The sequence below is a fragment of the Sarcophilus harrisii genome, chromosome 2, assembly GCF_902635505.1.
Source record: "Sarcophilus harrisii chromosome 2, mSarHar1.11, whole genome shotgun sequence".
In the NCBI taxonomy this organism is placed as follows: Eukaryota; Metazoa; Chordata; class Mammalia; order Dasyuromorphia; family Dasyuridae; genus Sarcophilus; species Sarcophilus harrisii.
In genome coordinates, this window is record NC_045427.1 from 446,477,103 (window position 1) to 446,499,049 (window position 21,947).

The window sequence follows — 21,947 nt, forward strand, 5'->3', positions numbered from 1 at the left end:
GACCTACTTCCGACGAGCCCCCGGAAGTGGTTGTTAAGGGACATTTTTAACTTGCCCTACTTTGCCCTCTCCCTCGCAATTAGGGAATCTCACTGGAGATTACTGTTAAATCCATGAAAGAGCACTGTCTAGTCATAAGCAAATAGCTTAGTTGCTCTCATAAATTGTCAATAATTCTTATTCCGTAGGTCTGAATTTCAATTTCCTTATCTGAAAACTTTGGAGGGAATAAGTACAAGACCCTTTATATACAGTAGAAGAAAATGACTATGTAATGTGCTGTGTCCTGAGGTCTCTTCCAGTTATGACATTCCATAATCCAACATTCGTTGTGAAGTAGTATCTAATAGAAGCATTTTTCTCAGGAGTCAGAAATCTTCCCTAAGATAAAAGACAAATTTTATCGAGAGAGGCTGGGGGAAAACAACTACATTGCTGCACCATTTTGGTAACATTGCAAATTGGCCCAACCATTCTCAAAAGAGCAACTTAACTATACCTCTATAGTTATTATACTGCAAACCCTCAGACAATGATAACCACTACTGACCATATACTCCAAAGAGATCAAATAAGGATGAAAAGGTATATGTACAAAATAATCCATAGCTGCTCTTTTTGTAATTGCAAAGAACTATAAAATAAGACAATGCCCATCAACTGGGGAAAAGTTGAACAAATCTAGATAAAGGGACACTACTGTGCTAAAAAGAAATGATATAAGAGATGGTTTAGAAGAAAAACCTGGGAAGACTTGCACAAATTTTTACAGTGAAATAAGTAGAACCAGGACAATTTGCAAAATAACAAAAACAAAGGTAAACAATTTTGAAAGACCTAAGAATTCTGATCAATGCAATGACCACAATTCCAGACCAATCATAATGTGTACTCCCTATATTCTGACAGAAAGAAATGGATTCCAGGTGTTGAAATATATATATGTATATGCATACACATATACAAACAGGTGTATACATACACATATATTTGGACATAGCTATTGTGGGAACTTGTTTTTGCTTTATGGATATTTATTACATATATTTTTTTTCAATTATAAGGGGAGAAAACAACAATAAAAACAGACAGTGAAATAAATGATACAGATAAATTTAGAAATCCTCAGATGCAGTCCTAGCTATACCATTGATTAGCTGTTCAAACTTGGATAGGTCAATTCATCTGAACTAAATTCCTCATAAAATGCAAGAATACTATTGGGTCTCTTCAACAATTTCTAATGTCAATAAAAGAAACTAGCATAATAAATTATACATAGGAAAAAACAAATGAAGAATGCTTATTGGCAAAATTATGACAAATAGTTGGATAGACAGCTCACTGAGTTGGTACATCCTTACATGCATATTAATTACTACATACAAATGAACAAGCTGGGATCAAAGCTAGACAGGAAAAGAATAGGCTGAATTTCATTCTGAAAATGTGCAACTTTGAACAGTTCCAAATTGATCTCTAACACAAAAACTCATTTCTTAAACAATATTTTCCTAATAATGCTATATTAAAACACAACTAAAAAAAAAATTGTGGATGACTTAAGGACCAAAAAAAAAAAAAAAGTAAGCATAATGCAGCATATTACCAATAATGACCACAGAAAAAGGAGTGGCATGAAAGGTTTCTTGTAGATTTGTAACTAAAAAAGGTGAGCAAGTCAAGGACATGGCAACAATAAAAATCAACAGATGGACAAACTGAGTATCAGCTAGTCTGGTAGCTACAGCTCCCATATAAGTCTAATAATACTATATAGATCTAGGATAATGAAATACTTCAAGAGTAGAATTTAGATCAGTGGGATCAAGAATATAGGATCAGAGATCAAGTCGAGGAAAATAAGATTATAAAATAGGAGATGGGGGAAAACTCCAGAGATGTGCAGCTCCAAATCACAGAGATCCTGTTTTGATCATAGTGATCCCTTTCCATTCCAGCAATACTCAGCTTTAAGGGACAAAAAAAAAAAATTTTGCAAAAGTGAGGTAGTTTTTCTTCTGACCCAGCAAGGCCTTCAACTATTGCAGACTACAGACCATTATCAAAACTTTGGACAAGCTTCTTAGAAGGGATGCTTCAAGAGGTGGGGTGGCTGGGGAGTAGGGAATAGACACAATGTGTTATTTACCAAATGCAAAGTACCACTGGGTCTAATTTTGCATTATGCATCCTTAATTCCTCTATCTATTGATGTTCTTGATTTTCAGTAATGACATAGTAAGACATTGTTCACTGTGAAGCAAATCTGGAACCAGAAGCCTTTCAGCTGGTTGGTATCCACTAAATTGTTAAAAGACCTAAAGCAGTAGTTTTTAGCTTTTTAGTTTGGGGGAGTTTGTGCAGGTGTGTCATGGACCTCTCTGGAAGGTTGAAAAAGCCTATGAACCCCTTCTCAGAACATTTTTTAAAATCATAAAATACTATATGAAAATAAAGATACATAAAAATTATATTTTAAATTGTCTATGTGCATATATACATGTGTTTGTGTGTGTGTGTGTATTTACATTTGTGTACCCAAAGTTTGGGGAAGAAGACTTCCCTAAGTTGGGAATGACTGTACTAAAGGGAATACTACACCAACTAGAATTCAGTTGTTTATCAAACAGAGCTGGTCCACTGTTATGCTATACCAAAATTTGTTGTTGTTGTTCCAATTTTATCAAGTTTACTAGATATCCCAACTCTTCTATTATTCACAGATTTAATTAATGTCTATCCCTTTTACTTTGACCCAAGACATAAATAAGAATAAATAAAAAGGCATCAAGGGAGCATTCTCTTACCTGTTCCATTAGAGAGAGCCTTTATCGAAAATGTCACTGGAGCTATTAATCAGCAGTGGGTAAGTAAGGATTCAACCAGTTCAAAACCCAAATGAGTAAAATAGTTTACTTCAGTGATATCAAACTCAAAACAGAAACAGGGATCATAAATTAGAACACTAGAATAAACGTTAGAATACTGGACAGTAGCAAACTGACAATTTTAAAATGTTACATAACCTATATTTCATTGTATTTTTGTTAAATATTTTATTTTAATCTGGGTTAGCTTCAGGCAACATGGCTGGATTGCATGCTGAGCACCCCAAACCAAATGATCTCTAAGGTACCTTACATTTCTAAATCCCATGATTTATGAATATCTCTATTGATTACTAAGTTCCTCAAGAAGTAAAGTTGTGTTCTTTTTCATCTTTGGAAATTTTAGTAAGGAGGACAGACAGCAAGCATATCAGGTACTTGATATATATTATTTTCTATCACTTCCACAATTTGGTCATTAATACCTTCAGATTAGTAACTTTAATTCATAACTACTTTCCCTCTTTGCATCTCCATTAATCATAACTGATTGGAGGGAACCTTAGGTACTCAAAGGTTTTATTAACACATTACAAGCTTTGGCTGGCCTATCAAGCAAAATGGCTATGTGAGTCTACAGTTGAAAAGCAGACTTAAGTACGACAAAGTCAGTACCAAAGGTTTGGCCACCAGAGTAGACACTATTCACAAAGGAGTAAGTACTGAAGGGAAAATACTCTTCCAATGCAATCCTACATCTTTTAATTTAGACCAATAACTTGATAATTTTTCTAGCAAGTAAATATCTTAAGATTTTTCCTAAAAGTGACACGATCCTATACATAAAAAATGTAAAAATTACCTTCAATGATATTCAAGGATTTCAAAAGAAAATGGGAGAATGAAGCAAGCCATTGACACCAGGATTTTAGTTGTCACACTTTTATTAAGGAAACTTCCTCATAATAGGTGAAGAGGTAGTTCGTAGTCAGTATGTGTAACATACAACAAGTTTAGGACAGCTGTTCATTAGCTGAAAGTAGACAATGGAAGTAAGTACTTTGCTATGTATTTGACAGTAGTGAAAAGGTGAACCTGGTCTCAGAGGAATGCCCTATTTATACAGCATCTAGTGAAAAAATTTTAAAGGAGTTAAACCCATATCTAATTTACCTTTCTAGATGTTAGTCACTTCAACCAAGTGCTTTTAATTTTTTAAATTCTAAACTGTAGTGCTAAAACTTAACAGGATTCCTTCTTCTTTTTGTGCTTTATAGGATTATAATATCAAAGATCTATAAAATTCTAATGCTGAGTGAATAAAAAGTTTTAGTCTTTCTACCACAAGAATTTCAAATAGTTTTCTATGTCATTCAGTAGTCTGGTCAAATTTCAATACAAGCTAGGAAACCTACATATTTGAAAAAATCAAATTCTAGCTAAAATAGCAAATTTAATATAGTGTCATTGAACTTCATTAAGAAAATCTCACAGAAATGAAAGGGACTTTCACTCCAGCTAACAAATGGAGGAGAGTTCAGTCACTTTAGTGATTTATATTTTCAGAGAAGTGCAAACTAAAGGTTTTCCTAAGAGGAACTACACGAGACAAGTGTGGAATAACAGGGAAAACACTGGCCGGGATGGGAATCAAGACTTTTTTTAGTACCTGTCATTGAGTCTGCCCCTAAGATATTTTGAGACTATGGGAAGTTCTAGTTCTGCCATTACATTGGCAAGTTATCTTCCTGGCCTTTTATTTACTCCTCTGAAATATGAGGGCACTTGACTTGCCCTAATTTTCTACATTATCTGATAAAAACCCAGGAAATCTAGTCTTCAGTAAAAGAGCTGTAAATCTGAACTCTTGCCTATTTAGTCAATACACTAAGACAAAAACATCACAAGAATGGCAGCACAACTTTCATTTAATGAACTTAAGTCCCTTGACTATGCCATATAATTTTCCTGTAATCAAATGTTACTCAAACATAAAACAAAATGGTTTAAATATCCTGTTGTAACTTCTCATTGTTGCATAGCATTGGTATCTTCAGTGAGATTTTGTAAAAGTAGGTATTGTCAGGGAGCAGCTACATCACAATCTGCTCTGCTTATTATAACTAGCGTTAAGTGCTTACTGGCTCTACCCTTCAACACATTCTGCATTTAAGTTGTCTGGCAAATAACATGGGAAAGTATTTTTTAAACTATATTGATCGATACAATGTTTCCAATTAGAGTCACAAAATAAAGCATTCAATATACCAACCACAGGAATTCCCTCAAACCATCTAAGTTTCTTTACATGCACTCAAAAAGAAAATATATATATTTTTTAATTTGACGTAAATTAACACAAGCTAGTTTAGAAAGTGTTTGGGTTTATTCCCCATTCAACTCCCACTATGTATTCTTACTACTTGCCAAAGGGAGGAACAATACAGCAAACAAGCATTATCACTAAGCAAATTCATCTCAGTAGTTTGTAACAGCAGAATATTCTTCAAACTACTACTTTTCAAGTAGAAAAGAATTTCTAAATGGGAATGAATATTATGTGAGATTTAGCTAGTAAACAATGGGCTCTTTCTTGGCCTAAAACCCAGCAATGATTTAAAGAGGAAACATAAAACCTCCAGTTAACATGTAATATTTTATCTTGAATATCAAATGGTTATTAATAAAGCCTTGAGGAACATGTGAAGTGAAAAGCTTTGTTTTAAATGATATTGGGTAAGTCATTTCCCACTCTGGAAATCAGTTTCCTCAACTGTGAAAAGGAATTCAACTAGTTTATCTCTAAGGTCCCTTTCAGCTCTAACATTCTATAGTGCTATGACTATCTAAATCTAACTCATATGTCATACAATAGTTAAGAATCCAAAATATTATTCAAGAGGCAAAGGAAAAAACCTATACAAATAGATTAACATGGTGCTAGTGAGCCTTACAGGTAAGGAGATAAGATTGGACACCTTTAAAAGAAAAATCTGATTATAATATGTGCCCTTTGTAATTCATAAGGATTTTTTCAGTTATTTTAGGTTTGGAAGTACACTATGACTACAGAAAAGTGCACTTATGATTTGTGGAGATTTCGTAAACTTCTACAAAGAATTGAATAGTATGCTTTTTTTTTTTTTTTTAATCAAACTCACTATGACTGTGGCTCACCTGACAAAGTATATCAACTACCAACTAACTTTTTTTTTTAAAGATCATTATTCTTCAACACATCCATTAAGTACATTTATCATTTGTTGTCCTAGCTTTAAGAAAATCAATAGACAAGTAACACTGTTATAAATACAAATGGCCTTTTCATGTAATATTCTAATTGAAAAACCAAAGATATCCATTTTGTTAACACAGTGATTTCAATTGCTGTCTTTTATATGTGATTATATTAGTATTAACAGCGATCTGTACTTGTATAAGCAAGTGAGACTGAAAAAAACAATGTGTATCATCTGATTCATGTGAATAACTTAGAAAATGGAAATAAAATATTAATACTGTTTAAAAGTACATAATGAACTAAATATACTTCCTGTGAACTTTAAGATGAGCTCAAATGGAGTTTGTGGAAGAAATAAAATGTTAACAAAAACAAAAGAATTTACTATTGAGCAGCCAGTGATTCACTCTATCTGAAGTCAAGGTTAAACATTAAAAACACTTTTTAAAAAATTTCAGCCACAATCTACAGTGTTTTTCATTTCTCCTAACTTGGCATCTATTGATGAAAAATAGGTGAGGTTAATTTGTTGTTACCATGCCCCACAAACAAATAGAAATGGAACCAGTCAGAAACAGGAGTCCATATTATTGACCTTCAGTGTAGTAATTTTGAGAAAGAAAACCAGATACTTATGGAAAGAAAATGTATAACTGAAAATAGGGTAAAGGGGGAGTAAAAACACCTTAATGTAGCAATAGCAACTCAGCAGGTGCTTTCATTGAGCCCCAACTGTTTACACCAGTCAAATTAACCAAAATGCTCCCCACCCAATCCCCAAGGTCACACTTAATTGTTCTTCATGCTTTCTTGGTTAACCATTACTTATATGTAGAACTCTACTTAATTAACACAGGTACCATCACTCCTTATAGTCAGTACAGCCTGGGCCAGTTTACCTGCATCTAATACCTGGGATGCATCTGATGGCTGCTGACACCCTTTAGTTTCTGTTACTGTGGTACAAACAAAAGAATCAAAATCCACTGTGAGGTCTTGCACATTTCTTTCATTAGCATTATCAAAGCTGTTTTTACCATGCAACTGCTTCAGGTGTTTCCTCAAAACTGGTTTATGTGCAAAAACCATGTCACAATAGTTACATTTATGGGGCTTATCTCCACTATGGAGGTTAAGGTGATCCTGTAAGGAACACTTCTGAGAGAAGGTTTTCCCACAGATTTTACACTGAAAGGGTTTGATGCCTGCATGTACTCGCATATGTCGGTGGAGGTTGCCTTTCTGAGTGAATGTTTTTCCGCAGAGTAAACACATAAAGAGTTTATGCATTTTTAAGTGGTTAGCATAGTTCTCTAGATGACGGAACACCCTGGTACACTTTGGGCACTGGTGATGCCACTGAAAGCCTTTGTCTATGCCACGATTATTAAAACCAAACAAATCTTTAGAGGCCATAATGATATTATCACTACCTGCATAAGAAAGAGCATAATTGTGGAGATGGTTTTGTTCAATTTCATTTACTCTGTTTTCCACAGTTGAATTAATGAAGCAGTGCTGGGGTTCTGAGGAATGTAAAGCAGATGGTTCAGAAGAAATAAACTGATTTTGATCTTTTTTATTCCTGACTTCTGAAACCTCCCCAATTGATTCTACTTTAACAATCTGAATGTCACTGTCTTCCATATCCATACTAAACTCAGAGGGTTGAATACAGGGGGAATCCTGCTCCTGTGAGTCTCTGTCATCTACCTGCTGTTCTTTTGATTCTGAAGAATCACTCTGCTGTTCACATTCCTCTTTGCCTTCCAAAGGCTGCTTGGGCTTTATAAACTTCCAAAGGGCCTGTGTGCATCGTTCTACAATGTGGCTCATCTGAAGAAAGCTTGCAGCTGTCAAATAATTTACCAGTTCCATCTCAGGAAATTCCAGAATGCCACTATAACAGGATAGCAGCAATTGTCTCCCCACTTCTGATCTCTGCATTATGGAAATCTTTATTTCTCTGGAATCATTCAATAAAAATTGGTCTCTTAGGAAGGGTGAGCCTGCAGCAAACACAATTTTATGTCCCTGAACCTCAATATCATCTATATGAACTGCGACGTCACAAAACTTATTTTCTTCTCTTAACTTGTTCATTTTTTGTAACATTGAATCTCCATAATTTTCAAACTTGAAGCGAAGGAGATCTGTTCTTTCAGACATTGTGGCAGACCTAAAGGGTGAAAATGTAGAGATGTTGAGATAGGGGGAAAAAAAAGTCAAAAATGTAAGAAACCTGGACTTGATTTGGAAAAAAAAATAAAACAAACAAAACAACTTTTACCTATTTGCTTTTTAGGAAATGTTCTTAGAAAGAAGCTAGCTTTCCAAGACAACCAAAAAATTAACCCTTTTCAACAGTGTCAAAAGTACTTATCAGCCCAAATTAATAGAGGAAGAAGTAAATTGCTTAAACAATCCCATTTTAGAAAAAGAAATAGAAGAAGCTATTAATAAACTCCCTTAGAAAAAAACCCCCAGGTCCAAATGGATTTACATATGAATTTTACCAAACATTTAAAGAACAATTAACTCCAATGCCATATAAACTATTTGAAAAAATAGGGAATGAAGGACTCCTACCAAATTCCTTTTATGACACAGACATGGTAATGATACCTAAACCAGGTAGGACAAAAAAAGAAAAAGGAAATTATAGACCAATCTCCCTAATGAATATTGATGCAAAAATCTTAAATAAAATATTAGCAAAAAGATTACAGAAAATCATCCCCAGTATAATATACCATAACCAAGTAAGATTTATACCAGGAATGCAGGACTGGTTCAATATTAGGAAAACTATTAGCAGAATTGACTATATCAATAACCAAATGAACAAAAACCATATGATCATTCCAATAGATGCAGAAAAAGCATTTGATAATGTCCAACACCCATTCCTATTAAAAACACTAGAGAGTATAGGAATAAATGGACTTTTCCTTAAAATGGTCAGTAGCATCTATTTAAAATCATTAATATGAATCATATGTAATGGGGATAAACTGGAACCATTCCCAATAAGATCAAGAGTGAAACACAGTTGCCTACTATCCCCATTGTATTAGAAATGCTAGCTTTGGCAATAAGAGATGAAAAGAGATTGAAAGTACTTAGAAGTGGAAAAACAAATAGCTCAACACTTCTCTTTTATCAGTACTTATAATAAGAATTGCAAATCATTAATCAATTCAAAGGCATTTTTCCTATCTTCAAATAAAAATTTGACCAGATTTTAATGATAAACTGTAATGAATCCAAACAAGTTCAGTTAACTACTGAGCTAGATTTTACTAAGTACTAAGAACTACAGCTCAAGGTTTTCATGTTCTCCTCAAGGTAAGGCCAAATACTTACAAAGATGCTTGCTTCTCATGGGAAGAAAAGAAAAATCTCATTGATTTTCCTCTTAAAATATTACAAACAACTTGACTGTCCTATCCCAAGACAGATGACAAAATGGCAGGAATATGGGGGCAGAAACATTAAAAAGAAAAAAAAAGTCAAAAATGAATTAAAGGATTTCTGGGAAAATAATAATTCTAGTAACAGAAAAACTGGGTTGGGTGGACAAATAGAAGGAAGAGGTAAAAGGGCCAAAAAAACTTAAAAACTCCACAGAGTTTTTTGGCATTTTATATAATTTTATAGAGACTGTATAAAAGCTTATCAATACCTTGCAAGCAACATAAATAACAAATACCACAGTTTAGATATTAAAAGATGTCAGATGATATGGAAGAAAAAATATTACATTTGTGGCAAAGAAAACCCTTTATAAAAATCTTAATTATATCAAGACAATTGGTGACAATTTAGAAAGGAAAAAAAAAATAAGGATGAGAATTCATTTCTATTTTGTACTTTTAAGTTTTAAATATTTATTTAAAATGTCTATTCTAAAAATATATAGCATTATAATTTAGCACCAAAAATTATAAAGCAAAGTAATTTTAAATCACAAAAGAAAATCTTCTGAGAGTTTACTCATTTCAGGTTCCATTAGCTCTTACCATTATCTAGCCCAAACCAATATTTCCCTCTGTGGACTCATTAGGCAAAGTTAATTGCTGCAAATCATTCAAATATATTTGAATATTCTTGCGAACAAGACAGATAGGTCCAATCACCCTCTCATGGTTTAAGAAGCAAGTCCTATTATTTGCTTTATATTCATTGGTTTTATGAAAATTATCTTTCTAAAAGCAATGTGAATATTGTAAAGACGATCAATTTTGAAAAAATTGAGAAATCTAATCAAACAATGACCAACCACCATTTCAGAGAACTGATGATGAAATAGGCCATCTACATTCCAATGGAGAGAGATGATGGACTCAAAGTACAGATGAAGATTTTTTTTAATTTTTAATATGGTCAATGAAGAAATTTGTTTGATTACACATGTTTATAATAAGCGATATTGTTTTTTTTCCTTTCTCAATAGAGAAATAGAGAGAATGATGTGTGGAAAGAAGGTAGATTATGGGGATTTGGGGGGGGGGTTTGGCTGAGGCAATTGGGGTTAAGTGACTTGCCAGTGTCACACAGAGAGGAAGTATTAAGTGTCTGAGACAAGATTTGAACTCAGGTCCTCCTGACTTCACAGCTGGTGCTCTATCCACTGCAGCACTTAGCTGCCCCTAGATTATGATTTAAAAAGAAAAAAAAAAACCCTTTAATTTTAAAGAAATAAGCCAATAAATCAACATAAACTTCAAAAGAAAAAAACAATTTTAAGTTATCTCAAATATTCACCCAAATGGGCAAATATGTTTACTATAGTTTGGGGGAAGCTTAAGTTCACATTTAAGTATTAAATATTAATCTATTCTGAAGCTTCCTTAGGCCGAGTTTAAGAAATAATGACTTCTGTATTAAATTTAATTTATTCTTTCATTCTACATCAATTTATTAAATGTCATTTATGTCAAGACTGGAAATACAAAAATAAAAATAAAAAAAGTACCTGACCTCAAAGAGCTTGTGTTCTATGGAAGGGAAGAGTGGGCTTTTGAACAACATATACAGGCACAGAGACAAAGTAACTTCCAGGGGGAGAGCTTTTATAAATAGAGATAAGGACTTGCTTCTGGCAGGTGGTACTTTATCCCCTAAGGAAAGTATGATCTCTCAGGAACATCGGTGAATTGGTATTACATTCCTGGCCTAAGGAAATATACTGTCATAGAGAGACAGGAGATTCAGTGTTGTGTCTGGAAAATGGCAACTAGGTTAGACAAGCTGGAATACTGAATGAATTTGAGAGAGTAATAATAGGCAATAAGCCTGGAAAGGTAGATGGTTGCCAGATTGTGAAGGATTTTATAAGCCAAATAAAAAAGTTCTTAGAGACATAGTAGTGTCATTGCAGCTTCCTGAGCTGGGAAATGAAACAATCAGATATGTTTTTTAGAAATATCACATTGGCATCTCTGTAGAGGACAGATCAGAAAAGAGAGAGATTGAAATCTATGAGACCATTTAGGAATATATTACAAGATCCAGACAAAAGGTGATGCAGCTTGAATCTTTGCTGGGGGATAGGCAACTTGAGCCATAGGGAAAATTGAAGTAGCATTAATTACAAATTTGTGAATGTGTACTTTATAAGCTCTTAAAAGTTGACTAGAAGGGATACCATCATGTCCAGGCAACTAGAAGGGTTGTGGTATTCTCAAAAGAAATAGAAAAATTCGAAAAAAAGAAGGTTGAAAAGGTGTGGATAGAGGAAGAAGAGTGGTTTCAAATAATCATTGCTATTTTTTAAAAATTCAGTTTATTATGACTAAAAGGCACTTGGAGATATATCAAAGTGGCAGTTGGTGTCATGGGACTAGACTTAAAAATTAAAAATTAAATTAAGGACTGGACTTAAAAATGAAGGATACACAGATCTGGGAATTTGATATAGAGGTGCCAGTTGATGAGATCCCTAAGGCAAGGTACAGAGAAGGAGACCCAAACCAAAGTCCTAGCTTATATAATCATGAAAAGGGATGATTGATGTTCTGTCATCAGTCAACAAAGAAGACTTAAAAGAAAAACCAAACTGATGATGTGAATGAATGAGATCCCTTCTACTTGGAGACATAGGTTTAGAAGCAAAAGAATTTGCTAACCTCAAAGTCTGTGGCAAAAAGAGGAGGTTTTATTTTTCACTAAGAGACTTTCCCTTGGCATATTTCTTAATGAAGAAATTTACAAAGAATGGTTGGCAAAGACAAATCTGGGAGCAGTTTGAACTGATTATCAGACCAGGATCTCCCAAATGAATGAAAATCACTTTGAAAGCTTTTATAGCTTGAATGGGGGATCTGGTTTTCCAAAATGATCAATGGGCATGATTTGCCCTTGAAGGATACTCCTTATCTCAATCTAGAAGGATGTGCCTTCTTTCTAGACTCTGGAGCCTGGGAGATCCCAAGTCTCTCTTTGCAGACCAAAGGAGACATAGTTTCAGTGATTATTTTATACAATTTTTTACAGAGTTCACTGGCGGTCAAAACTGGTAAAAAGAGATCCAAGAGACAGTTGTGTCATTAAGATTCAGAGAAGAAAGCAAGATCAATAGAACTGATGCAGTTAGTGGCACTACAGAGTTGAGTTGTGAAAATCTCCTTCAGGTCAGCACAGGTTCCTAAAAGAATTCAAGAACCCAAAACATTAATGGCAAAAAGGATGTTTTATTAGCACTGCAGAAGTCAGCTTTACTGACTTCCTCAGTGGCAGAGAAATAACAAAAGGTTTTTCCGCTGAGAAGAGGGTCTCTTCACAGTGGGCAGGAGTCCATGGCAGGCAGCTATGCCAAGAAGTTCCTTGACAAGGCATAAACCTGCTTTGAACATTCTGCAAAACTATGGAGTTTAGAATTGCCCTTTAATAGGAAATCTGAGACTGAAGTTCCCAGTTGAAAAGAAAGCCAATGCCCTCAGGCCTAAGCCTTATATAAATTATATATTATATAATATATATATATATATATATAATATTATATATAATTTATATATATACTTATCCACATCCAGTGCAGATCTCCCAATTGAATGAAAATCACTTTGAAGGCTTTTTCAGCCTGAATGGGGAATCTGGTTTCCCAAAAAGATCAATAGGGGGGGGGGGAAGGGGATGGAGGGAGGGTGATTTGACTTAGAAAAAGGCCAGCCTGGAAAGTATGTTTCCTCTTAGACTCTTTGGAGCCTGAGAGACTCCAATCTCTCCTCTTTTGCAGATCAAAGAGGATGCAATTTCAGTGATTATTTTACACAATTTTAACAGAGTTCACCCATGTCAGCGTCAAATGCAAAACTAAGATCAAGAGATTCAAGGACTGAGAAAAGGCCCTCAGATTTTATGATTAAGAAATAATTGGGAAATCAGATTCAGACAAACATCTCATACCATATATCATGATAAATTTCAAATTTAAATGTGACAAATATAAAAAGTCATAAACAAATTAGATATAAAAAGATACTTTTCATAAATATTGATAAAAAGGCTTTCTGATTGTGAGAAGTCTGAAAAGATTCACATGAACTGATGCTAAGTGAAGTGAGCAGAACCCATTGTATACAATAACAAGATTATGTGATGATTAGCTGTTAAAGACTTGGCTCTTCCCAACAATGGAGCAATTCAAAGCAATTCCAATAGACTTGGGAGGGAAAATGCCAATCACATCCAGAGATTAAACCATGGAGACTGAATGTAGATGGAAGCACACTATTTTCACTTTTTTGTTATTTGTTTTCTTTCTCATGGTTTTTTCCCCTTGGGGTCAGATTTTTCTTGCACAACCTAACATATATGAAACTATGTTTAAAAGGACAACACATATTTAACCTATATCAAATTACCTGTTGTCTCTGGGAGAAGAAGTTAAAGGAGGGAGGAGGAAAAATGAAACTTAAAGGTTTACAAAAATGAATGTTGAAAATTAGCTTTACATATATTTGGAAAAATACTAATAAGAACAACAGATAAATGAAAATTTTGACTAAATAGGTTTGAAAAGCTTCTGCATAAACAAAATTAACTCCATTAAAATTAGAAGGGAAATAGTTAACTAGAAAAAAAATCTTTAGAGCAAGTTACTCTGAAATCCAAAGTACATAAGAAACTGATTCAAATAATATAGGATAATAAGTATTCCTTAGGAGCTAAAATGTCAAAGCATGTGAAAAAAAAAATTATCAAAGCAAGAAATCCAAGTTATGGACAGCCATGTAAAAAGCTCCAAGTCATAATAATGAGAAAAATGGAAAATTAAAACACTTCTGCCTCATAACTATCACACTGACAAATGTGACAAGAAAAGGAAAATAATTGTTTGAGAAGCTATGAGAGGGTAAACACAGAAATACAGTGTTGGTGGAGCTATAAATTGGTTTAGCTATTTTGGAAAGTAATTGGGAATTATGTCACTAACTCCCCATCCCTTCTGAATTAGAGATATCACTATATAAAAGATTAAAGACAGAAGGAAATAACTTGTAACAACTATCTATGCAGCACTTTTTATTGTTGCAAAGAACTAGAAATTGGAGGAAAAAGGGGTAGGGAAAAAAGAAAGAAAGGTGCCTATCAATTAGCAAACAGCTAAATAAAATATGATATTTGAATGTAATGGAATATTATTATGTCACAGATATGATCTGAAGACAAAAGAGGATTAGAATAGGCTCAGTGGGGAATGGGATAAAAAATTAAAAGTAAAAGCAAAAAGCAATAAAGATCAAAGTCAGATTACATAACATGAAACTGGAGTGAATACAATCAGTACAACTGCAAATTCCAGGAGCATTCAGCAGCATTATATAGGAGCTAAAAAGGCAGTTGGGAAACAGTACTAAGTTGGGTTTTAGAAAGGCAGATTGAATTACTGTTCTGTAAGAAATGACCAGCAGGATGAATACAGAGAGGCTTGGAAAGACTTACATGAACTGATTCTAAGTGAAATGAGCAGAATCAGGAGATCATTATATACGTCAACAACGATACTGTATGAAGATGTAATCTGATGGAAGTGGATTTCTTTGACAAAGAGACCTAATTCAGTTTCAATTGATCAATGATGCACAGAAGCAGCTACACCCAAAGGAAAAAAAAAAAAAAAAACACTGGGAAATGAATGTAAACTGTTTGCATTTTTGTTTTTCTTCCCGGGTTATTTTTACCTTCTGAATCCAATTCTCTCTGTGCAACAAGAAAACTGTTTGGTTCTGCACACATACATTGTATCTAGGATATACTACGACATATTCAACATATATAGCACTGCTTGCCATTTAGGGAAGGGGATGGAGGGTGGGAGAGAAAAATCGGAAAAGAAGTGAGTGCAAGGGATAATGTAAAAAAATTACCCTGGCATGGGTTTTGTCAATAAAAGTTATTAAAAAATAAATTAATTAAATTAAATTTTAAAAAAAGAAAGAAAGGCAGATTTAACAAAAGGATTTAACCATAAACAAGTATAAACTAGTTTATACTATAGAGGTCAGGATTTTGAAGGTGAAAAAGTAAAGCCAGAGCAGGGATGACTACCTGGAAAAGCAAGGAGGATTAGAATGTCTAGAGGCTACAATAAGCATAAATTGTAGGATAAGAAGGGGGTAAGAAACAGAGAGACATCTTAGGACATCTCTGATTAGATAAAATAATATGAAAGTTTTGGATTGTAAAGGTAGTGTTGAGGTCTAGATTTGGGGTACTTAAATGAAATTAGGGTTTAGTTGAAGTCTAGTGGCAGGTTTAGGGTACAGGATGTCAAACAGAGTTCCCCTGGAACTCCCCTGGATTGGGTACAAAGATACGGCGGTAAATGAGGTCTAGTAGCGGTGCAAGTCCCCAATAAAGGCATTTATTGGCCCGAGAGCTAGATTGATAAAAGAGGTTTATTATTGGGTTTGGAAGTAAGAAGATAAGTGAAGGTAGAGATAAGGAGGGCACGGGACAGAGGGTCCCGTGGACAGAGGGGCCTCACATGGCTAGCATGTTTGGAATCTCTGTAAAGAGGGGGTCCCAGAGTCTCCCTTTTATAATGGGAGATTTAACTCGAGGGGCTTTTTTGGGTATAGCACCAAAGTAGGCTCAGATCCCAGTGGGGCTGGGACAGGTCCAGATCTTCTATTCGAATTCAAAGGGACCAGGATTTGTGAGTCAAAGGGTAATTACATTAACTAAAGGGGTTTGGGAATCAAAGATAGCAATCTTTCCCACATCTGTAGCACCTATGTTAATATCAAAAGTTCATAACCACTCCTGTGGCAAAGACAGAGTGAAACAACAGTTTATGGGAGTTGAGGAAGTAATGAACTATGAAAGCAAGGAAGAATAGTTGAGAAAACATGTGCATTTTTTGGTTTCTATATTAAATATCTGCCATGTCTTCTTAACTAGAAGCTAAGAATGATGTCTCAGTTCCTGGCATAGAGTCAAGTACATTAGATATTCAGGTAATATTTTGTGATTATTCAATGTATTTATCATATTCAATTATCATACATCTGATATTTTTAAGGCCTCCACTAAAGATTTCTAATAGCTCATTGTAATCCATAGAACAATGGAGCTCAAAATCTGGCAGGTCTCAATGACTTTATCTGTAGCCCAAGAATCATTTTAGAGAAGTTCAAAAAAAGCTCATTCCCTACCAGTCATTACTACCTCATTAAATCATTTTACAAAAGGTTACAATCCATCAATATAGCAAGTATTTGAGATAGTATGAGATTGGGAATGACATAAAATTGAAATTACATGACTTGACTTTAGAATTAGAAGGAAGTTTAAAGCTAATTTACTCAAACTCACTTTACAATCAATTTTCTATGTGTTGTAAGGGGGAAGGGGAGAAGTAGGGGAGAAGAAAGGAGACAAGGTCAAGGATGGCTAAATGTTCAAGATTACACAATCAGTGACTAAGCTGGAATGAGAACCCAACCTGACTCCTAGTTCAAGATTCTTTTTCTTTAGACCATTTTATTTCCCAAGAGAAAAGAATACTTACAATATAACTGTCTCATTGTTTAGTATGAAAAATAGAATGCTGGCCTGTAGTCATACAAAATATACTCAAAAAAGGACACAAAGCTAGAAAAAAAGCTGACAAGCTTCTATTTACCATATGCTAGACTGACATTCTGCACATAAAGACAGGATTCATTTAAAGTTCACTAATTGTCCAATTCCAACATGCTATCATAATAAAGTCGAAAGGTCAGAACCTTATAGAATTACTTAACTGGTCAACTAAAGCAAAAGACAGTTTTGCAGAAGATGATGAAATTTTAATAGATAATAGAAAAAGGAAAACATTAGTTTTAGAAAAGAATGAAATCTATTTCAACTGAAAGGAAAGGGTGCAGTAGAGTTGGAAGTGAGTTTCTCTTTCTATTGAAGGACTCACTGGCTAAAAGACGGTAACCCAGTGTCAAAATTAATCAGAGGAAAGAGATACAAAAGAGCAATGTTGCTATGTTCCAAACTAACAGATTTTGCAGTGATGTTAAAACTAAATTTCACATGTGCCTAAAACTAAAATAATTTCCTTGACTAATTTTCCAAAATCTCTCCTCAAACAAATGTCCTCCCCATTACAACCAAAATAAAAAAAAAAAAAAAAAATTGTTTTAATCCATTATCCAATAATGTGAGATCTTGGCCTCTTTCTTAAGCAACACCAAGGGATTAGCAAAAAGTTTGAAGCATTCATTCCTCAATTAGTAAATCCCATGAGAGGAAGGACTACTACAGTATTCCTCACAAAGTAGAAGTCTTTAAAAAGAGTAGGCAGTCATCTGGGGGAAGGGGTGAGGGGTAAGAGGTGAAAAATTGGAACAAGAGGTTTGGCAATTGTTAATGCTGTAAAATTACTCATACATATAACCTGTAAATAAAAGGCTATTAAATAAAAAAAAAAAAGATAAAGAAAAAAAAAGTTACAAAAAAAAAAAAAGAGTAGGCAGTTTAATACTTGCTGACTGATAATATTTTCTCAACAGGGAATTTGGTAGAAAAAGCAATGGACATGAAGTCAATGGCCCTGGAGTTCAAACTTTGCATTACTAGTTATGTTACTTAATGTGCTCTGTGCTTCAATTTCCTCATCTGTAAAAAAGGTGCTTGGACTAAACTAAAGTTGCTTCCAATTTCAAGTCCTATGATTTTAAATATTACATTTCTCAGTAGTGAATAACATACAAATTAGTTTAAATATGTATTTTGCTTAATAGTTTTCAAAATACTTTCACAGAGTGGTAGCTTATTTGCTTATCTGAACAATTCTGAGATGTTAACATGCACTTTGCAGATGAGAAAACTGAATCTCAAAAAAGTTAAGTGTCTTGCCCAAGGCCACATGGGTATTTTAAACTTTTTTTTTGCTTAGGCAATTGGGGTTTAAGTGACTTGCCTGGGGACACAAAGATAGGAAGTGTCTGAGACCATATTTGAACTCTGGTCCTCCTGACTTCAGGGCTGGTGGGAGTCACCTACTTGCCCCAGCATTTTTAACTCTTACTAGAACTTCAGAGTCTTTTGACTTCATCCAATTTCCACTACACTGTATGGCTTTTTTTTAAAGTTGAAATGTCTTATTTTTTTAATATCATTATTAATAAAATACCCTCTAGTACAGATGATCCTATCAGACTTTAAAATTACATTATTCTTATATTTATTGCCAACAATGTTGAAAATCCTCATTTATGAAAAAAGAATGATTTGAAAATAGTCGAACAAGCTTCATGGAACAGTATTTACTTCCTTCTATGGGTCCATACTGTCTTCTGAGCTCAAGCTCCAGTCTTTTCCAGACATCTTCCTTTCTTTCTCCTTCCATCCTCATATACAACCACTTCATTTTACATATTAGGAAACTGAGGCCCAAGTCTGATACTGTGCTGTCCAAAGTAATGCAATTAGCGACAGAGGAGGAAGACACTCAAACCTCCCCCACTGTTCCAAATCCAGCGTACTGTCTATTATATCTGACTAGTTCTAGCTCTGATATTGTTATGATTGTGCTCAGTTCAGCGTCTATCTTTAAATGAGTTCACCTAAATAAACATCTTCCTTTTGCTGGAATCCTCAACCGTTTGTATGTTAAGAAGAGTTTCTCTTATGCTTAACCATATGACCCATCCGCATGACAACACATCCATTCAAAACCTTTATGAAAACTTGGTGGTTTTCATAAAACTTCCATAAACTCGGTGGTTTTTTTTTTTTTTAAGACAACTCGTTTGGTTTCTTTTTGTAACCGTTGCTAAGTAATAGTTTATAAATGAAAATTTCCTTTTCTCAATGTGTTTTTCTCCACCCGTAAAACTTTTGGTGCTTGGTGTATTTCAGAATCAAGTGGTAGAATGAATGTGATGGACAATCTGGTATTATCTATCTCCTTACAAAAACCTCAACTAATTAAGAAGAAAGCAAGAGGGCATCGAGAATATTAATACTCAAGATCTGGCTTTTATGACTACAGGAAGGTTTTCCATCCCCCAGGAGGAAAACAGTGTCAACCTGATGCACCACTGCCATCCCCGCCGTTACGGCCGCCAGCCAAAGATGCTCTTTAAACCCTGGAGCCTAAGCATCTAGACAAGTTCCGCTCTTCCAAAGGCTTGTAACTTCTCCCACTGATCTCTAAGGAAAACCCCAATCTAACAGACAATCCGCACTGGCACAGCTATTTGCCACCTTCGTCACCTGCTAAAACTTAGGGCTGTGGCTTGATTTGCTCCCAGAGATGGAATGGGGAGGGCGGAGGGAGGGCGGGGGGAGAGGGGGCGGTACCTCACCGGAACTCGGGACCGGTGTCTGGAGGGGCTGGAAAAAGTCTGCCGGCAGCTGCAGCAGGGAGACGAGGAGCCGGAGGGCCGGAGCCCCTGCAGCACCTACCCAGTCGGTGCAGCCTCCCCTACTGTTCCCTACTCCCTGGGCTCCAGGGAGCGCTACGTTGCCTTTCTCCCAGAGTTAAATAGGAGGAAGCGTCTGGACCGAGAGAGGAACCCAAGAGATGGGGCCATGCGGGAAGACGACAGCCCCGGTTTCCAGCCCTTGTGGCCGGAGCCGATGCGTCCAGGGCCCTCAGTCCAGTCGTAGTCCCTGCCTAGAAGCCCACCTTGGGACCTACTAGGGAGGGAACGGCTGGTATGGCCAAATAGGGACCCCTTTGGCCCCGCCCCATATCAAGCCCCGCCCACATCCGCGCCCCTCTAGCCCAGTCCCGCACTTACCAACCTAGAGTAGCCGAGGCTAGGATCCCGCACAGCCTGGAGCTCCGGCCCCTCGGGGGCTTCGGGGGGGAAGGGAGGGGGAGGGGACTGTAGCCAAAGGGGGGGGGATACAGACAGGAAGCGGAAGGGAAGCCTTTGAACTCCCGAGAATGCTTCCAGGTTTTTTAGTGACGTGCTCCTTCCTATCTGTAGCCAATCAGGATTCCGGGAGAGGAGCGTATATCCGACATCCGAAAAGATTTATGCAAATTGTTAAGGGGTAGGTGGGTGGGTGTATGTGTGTGTCAGGAGGAATGTTTGGGATCTGGAAGATGAGGCACTTTTCTTTCAGAAAGTGCTCCCATTCTTCCTCCCAAATGTGCTTAAAGTCATTTTCCCCCTCCTCCACTTCTACCCTTCCTCTTTGCATTTCTTCTTTCTTCGTCCATCCCATTCCTCTTCTTCCCTGCCCTAGACAGTGTTGTGAACACTCTAACCACAAGATGGGCATCAAGATGTTAAGTTTCCCTGGACTTGGCATATCAAATCAACTGCCAGGGAATCTTCCTGCAACAAATTTTCTACTATGAATCCTCTCCATTCACCCGTCTGCTCTCCCCTCTACTTTTCGAATCCTTTCGGGATCCAGTCCCAGTGTTATAGAAGGTAAAGACACAAACTGCCCCAGTCCTCAGCAATGTCACTGCCTCAGATTTCTTTTAAAACTTTCTGTTTATTTGGTATTTAGCAGTGTCGGATTTGGAAAATACTGGTGGATTTCTAGTCAAAAGATTCTAATCTTGTATTGTTTTTACTTGTTAAGCAAGGTGTCATTTCCACTCTCCTCTCACCAGTAAAATAAAAAGGCTGGTCTTGACAAATATTCCTAATCGCTCTTTCCAGTTTTTAATCCTATGTACCTTCAGTCATTGTTCTATTTGTTTGAATAGTTATCTTTTAGCAACTAGAATGTAAGGTGTTTAAGGGGATGTACTATTAAGAAGGTGCTTTGAATACTTGTTAAATTGAATTAAATATCCTGCTTCTCCAGAGCAGGGACCTTGTCTTCTGGCTCCCTATATTCCCACTACCATAAAGGCACTCTAGAAGTGTTTGATAATAAAGAAGGAAGTCCTTCCTAAAGCTTCATTTCCAAACTACTTTATTTTGTATTATTTAAGTTTACCACTTAAGAAACTGTTAGCTGCTATGCATCTCCTAATAATGGTATTTGACGATCAAAACTGTAGAGACACAAAAACAAAATAGAAACAGTCCCTACTATAAGGGAGCTTATATTCTACTCATGACTTTTTTCAAGATTGTCATCTCTGAGGAGGCAGGGCACAGTGTCCATTTCAAATGTCCTATTATAAAGTTACTTCTAGGAAGAAACAATCTGAAGTAATGAAAATACTTACCATTTCTATAGTGCTTTAGGTACAAATATTATCCCCATTTGGAATAAGGAAACTAAATCTCCTTGAGTTGAAGTAAACTTTCCAGTCTAATTTTCCAGACAAAAACATAATTCCCTTTCACAAACTCTGATCCAGCCAAATTGGAATATGTGCTATAACTCACACTAAGCATTGCAGCTCCAATCTCTGTGTTAATAAATTGACAGGCTGTCTGCCCTGCCTC

At 35.6% G+C, this 21,947-nt stretch overlaps 1 protein-coding gene across 3 annotated transcripts; it reads right to left on the reverse strand.

Annotated features, from left to right (window-relative positions):
- Positions 1-3,758: 3,758 nt before the first annotated feature.
- ZBTB26 (zinc finger and BTB domain containing 26) lies at positions 3,759-20,424 on the reverse strand. 3 transcript variants are annotated; one of them, XM_031954256.1, is made up of 2 exons: positions 20,325-20,424; positions 3,759-8,251 (listed from the first exon to the last, which is right to left on the reverse strand). In XM_031954256.1, exon 2 carries the CDS (start codon positions 8,239-8,241, stop codon positions 6,916-6,918), a length of 1,326 nt encoding a protein of 441 aa, XP_031810116.1. In that variant the 5' UTR covers positions 8,242-8,251; positions 20,325-20,424; the 3' UTR covers positions 3,759-6,915. The 3 variants fall into 3 exon arrangements, with proteins under 3 accessions (XP_031810116.1, XP_031810117.1, XP_012409152.1); XM_031954257.1 differs by having other exon boundaries at positions 20,329-20,422; XM_012553698.3 differs by lacking the exon at positions 20,325-20,424 and adding an exon at positions 19,887-20,288.
- Between the last annotated feature and the right edge of the window lie 1,523 nt (positions 20,425-21,947).